The sequence below is a fragment of the Halyomorpha halys genome, unplaced genomic scaffold (assembly GCF_000696795.3).
Source record: "Halyomorpha halys isolate HHAL.00 unplaced genomic scaffold, Hhal_1.1 Scaffold1603.1, whole genome shotgun sequence".
Taxonomy (NCBI): Eukaryota; Metazoa; Arthropoda; class Insecta; order Hemiptera; family Pentatomidae; genus Halyomorpha; species Halyomorpha halys.
The window spans coordinates 49,799-54,651 of record NW_027105287.1 but is presented as its reverse complement, the minus strand read 5'-3'; the positions used below and the strand labels follow the sequence as shown (position 1 = coordinate 54,651).

Below are 4,853 nucleotides of genomic sequence, written 5' to 3'. Positions count from 1 at the left end.
CTGTTAGTACTTGGTTTGGAAGATAGAAAGAGGCTGTTAGTACTTGGTTTGGAAGATAGATAGAGGCTGTTAGATTGGAAGATGCGGTCAAAGGGAAACAAAAAATAGTTAAGAACTATTCAGGTTTAAAATTATTGAAATAACGGCTGTTTCGATAATATTTAACTTGAACAGCAACGATGAAGCTATACATAGTGGGGTAAAACGTCAGCAAATAAATAGATTGTAACTATTTTTGTTTCCTTTTGTCAGCACCCTTAACCATCTCTTTCATATTTTGAAAAATAAGGCCTAATCATATATGTATATAATGAGAATTTAAAATTTAAACCTCTTTTCATATTAATTTATAAATCATGAATGTTGGCATAGAATTACTTTTAGTTAAGGTATAAACTTGAAAATAGAGCAGCTTATTGCTTTTAGCATGTAACTGAAAAGGAAATTCCAAAAAGAAAAAGAAAAAATATTACAGTCTAACCTATAAAAAAGTCAAAATTGTGGACTCAACTTTGGACTAATATGAATAAAAAGTAATACTAACTCGTAATGATTAACAAACGGATTGCACCAACTGTGACAATTAAGTAGCTGTCATTAGTTTTTCTTATATGTATATATGTGCAAATTTTAAATTTAATGTCTAAAAAAAAATCTCAATTGTTGTTATTACTTTTAGGCTTAAAATTCTAACTCATCTAAGGTATAACCGATGAAAATACAACAAAAATTAAAGGGATTTCGCAAAATCTGTAACTGTTGGTGCAATCCATTTGCTAATTGTGACAAGTTAGTATTAATTTATAGTCGTTTTAACTTATTTATTCGTTAAATTATTTTATTATTATTATTTTTATTTTTTTACTTATTTATCCAATCAAGTATTTCTTTTAACTAGCTTTTTATTATATTTTCCTTTAAATCTTATTATTATTATTTGTTTGTTTTACTGTAAACTGATCTACTGCTGTGACTAGTATTTCCCTGGTTTGATCTCAAATCGCTGTCTAATAGTGAATTTGTTTAGCAGGTCACTGGGGAGGAACTGAGAGGGGGAATTCGGGAGAGTGAATTTGTCGATCAAATGAAATAAAAATCGTGAAATGGAAGGGACAAGAAAGGGAAAGAAAAAAAGGAATAAATTAAAATATTTGTATTTAGTATGTAGACTGGAACTGATTGTAAAAGAAAACTGTGAGAAAAAAAAATGTTTTATTTCTTTTTTATTATATCATGTAAAAATATGTAATTTAAATATGTCCGATCACGGATTGATTAGCATGCTGTGTAATGTAGCAACCCGATGTATTTGGGCAGCGTGAATGAATAAAGCATTTCTCTCTCTAGACATTGATAATTCTTTTATTTTTTGGAATTTCCTCTTCAGTTACTGATTAAAAGCAATAAGTTCAACTATAAAACCTTCTCAACTAAAAATAAATCTATGCCAACATTTATATGATTTTTTGTTGATAGATAAAAAAAAAAGTAGAAGTATTTTATAAAAGGAAGATGATCCCGGTACAGTAAAAAAAAAAAAAAATCAAATAACAATTAAATTACTTACTGTGAGCCAACATATCGCCCCAATATGCAGGACTTCTTCAGGGTTAATAAGATAAAAACAACTAAAATAATATAATAATGTAAGAGAATAGATAACATGAAATAAAATTAAACTAAGTTATGGCTAAAAATGATTTAAAATATGTAAAAATTTATAGAAAATGAACAAAGTTAATTAAATAAAATAAATTTTGCATCTTATTTTTATTTACTTTATATAAATTTTCACATATTTTTAATCATATTTAGCCACAACTTAATTTACTTTTATTTCAAGTTCTCAATTTTTTTACTTTGTAAAATTATTTTAGTTGTTTGTATCTTTTTTAGCCCTGCAAGTGTGGCGAAATGTTGGCTCACATTAAATAGTTTAATTACTATTTGAATTTTTTTTACCGCACTCGGATCTTCCTTCCAATTAATAGCCACGGACAATCAATGATCTTTTGAAAGTATTCTTTAATTCCGAAATGGAGATATGAACCTTCCTAAGCTCTTTGGGTTACCATAAATAAATAGTTTAAAAAAAAATCATGTGCATTTAGAATGTTAATTTAAGAAGCATAAAGAATAAGATGGTATTAAAAAATACAATATTATAAAGAAAAGCAATAAGTAGAATCGTTAATAATTATATTGATAATTAAGAGCTAGTAAACAATGTAAAACTTACTTGTATAGAATTGTTAAGTTCAAGTTTGACAAATATTTAATTGACTCAGATAATATAAATAGATTAGTTCATATTATAAAAAAAAAATTACTGAGATTAAACATCATAATAAAATCAATCTATTCAAGAGATGAATATATATGGTGCAACTTACATCATTAATAATTCTAAAGTACAAACAAATAACCCAAAGAAAGAATTCAACTTTTCATAAAAAATAAAACCAGTATTGATAATATTTTTTAAAACATATCAAAACCAAAGCATCATGGCAGATACGATAGATATTAAAAACTAATTAGAAAACTACAGCTACAATTCACAATGCCATCTCAAAAGTAACATGTATTTAAAAACATGTCTGCAACAGGTACAATACTGTTGTTCCAATCAAAAACATTGCAGTTAAATAGGATTTATCTGTAATACTCTGAAATAAGAAACAACGAACTGTTATGAAAACGCTCTTTAATCTTATACATAAAAACAAATACATGAATATATTATCCATAACAACTTTTAATTAATAAGATATTTTAATTGTATTTAAAATTAATACAGAATTAAAAGAGTTAAAAAATGTAATAATGTAGTTGTATGTAATCAAAACTGTAGCATAAGTCTACTGATAAGAGACATACATAATTGCATAATTTAATGAAATATGCGAATATTCAAAATGAATAACAGGGGTAGAAGTACTGATATGAGTTTATAAGTGTAAAACAACAGTTATTTATAATATCGAACAAATAATAACTCATTCAAAAATTTTGGGTTTAAGCTGAGAAATATTTATATGAATGACATGATGCATTTGATTTCTATCAATGAAGATAAATCCGGATTAAAACATCTTGGGTATGATGTTTAAAAGATAACAGATTAACTGTTAAAGTTAATTTAATGCATCAAAATAAATTTACCTCCTGATCAAATATTGAAGGATAGACGCAAGATCAGATTCGCTGTCTGAACCTTCTGAACCCGAAACATCGTCGGCAGGTCTGTTCTCTATAGCTCTGGCCATGTCCCTCGATTTAGTAAGTCCCATTAAAAATACAAAGTGAATGTTATACTTATATCACCAAGTGACAGACATTGTTTTTAACCTTAATCAACAGTGCGCAACTCAATCACCGCCTTCTCAATTATTGTTTGTTTTTATTTTTTAAGTAAACAAAAACAGATAAAAAATTTCTTTTTTAATATTTAATTTTAAAAAAAACAAATTTATTATTAGTTACTTTAAAATATTTGAATATTAATCGAAATTAGTAGACTTATAATCGTTAATTAAGTCCTTGACTTATCTATGATATCAGATCCATTAACTAACTAGCTTGTTCGTTATCAGATAACTTTCGATGAACTCGTTTATCATTCTGTCTTCAACTTTAAAAATGGTTAAAATTTCAACTATACCAATATATGGAGGAATTAAAGCATATTGTTTTTATGTTATATAAAAAAAACGAATTTTTTTTAATCATTTATTTATTGTTATTTACAATTGTATAACATAAACAAGTAAATTTGCTGTAGGTAAGATAGTGACATGATACATGTGGAGAATCTACCCATTGATATAACTCCAATAACATTTCTAGAAGAGAAGATCTCGAGGCCATCTTATTTTCAGACGCCTAGGAGGATTATTAGGTAATGAAGGAGAAACCAGGCTAGAAACAAGTGGATTTGGGTGGTTGGGAAGTTTTACATGGGAGGAATGGTATCTGGTTCAGGCCAAATCGGCAATATATGGAACATTGAGGTCCTGATGGATGACTTGATTTGTAACAAAGTAAGGAGCATTAAGGATTTTAGACTGTAAGGATTGGATTCGGGAGGAATTTGATGGTTTAGAGGAGCCCCAAAGCTAAACTCCGTACGTCCAGATAGGCCTTATTGTAATTATTACATATAAAAAAAAATATTTTTGTAGGTTGTATCCTTGAGAATGGCCTGAGGGCCGAAACGTTGGAGAATTTTAAAGAATAAAAGTTGAGAGAAAAAAAGGATCAAAACGGTGTAAATTGATAATAAACTAAACCACTCTCGAACAATCATATATAAAAAATAATTAATAAAAATGTTATTTATTCACGCCGAAGTTTCGACCTGAGTTTCATGTCTTCATCAGGGCTATAGAACAAGAGATAACAACCATCATTTGGAGAAACATAAAATTGAAAAGAAATAGTATACTAACAAATTTGGGAATTATAGAATCATGGAATTTTCAGTTATCAATCCGCCATTGTCTCATTCCATGGTTATCAATTAACTATTTTGTATTGTTCAATTCAATACTTTGTATAATTCCCAAATTTGTTAATATACTATTTCTTTTCAATTTTATGTTTCTCAAAATGATTGTTGTTATTACTTTTGTTCTATAGCTCTTATGCTGACCTGAAACTCAGGTCGAAACGTCGACATGAATAAATAGTTTTCTGTTTATTTATGTTCTTTTTTCTGACCACACCCTCCGACTATCTTCTCCAATTATTAATCTACGTTCAACTATCTACACCTCAATACATAAATTCTAAATAATATAACAAATTATTTATTTCCCCCACCTTTTTCTTTTGCAATCAATACTCGTATA

The 4,853-nt window shown here is 27.6% G+C and overlaps 1 protein-coding gene across 2 annotated transcripts in view; it reads right to left on the bottom strand.

The window, feature by feature from the left end:
• The window catches only part of LOC106690179 (DDB1- and CUL4-associated factor 11), a 22,445-nt gene extending 19,067 nt beyond the window's left edge, over positions 1-3,378 (bottom strand). Inside the window, exon 1 of one of the 2 annotated variants that reach the window (XM_014435523.2) lies at positions 3,166-3,378. In XM_014435523.2, the coding sequence (XP_014291009.1) occupies positions 3,166-3,293 (128 nt within the window). In that variant the 5' untranslated portion in view covers positions 3,294-3,378. Of the gene's footprint in view, positions 1-2,393; positions 2,414-3,165 lie in introns of those variants that run through there. The other variant, XM_014435524.3, reaches the window with a different exon arrangement.
• Between the last annotated feature and the right edge of the window lie 1,475 nt (positions 3,379-4,853).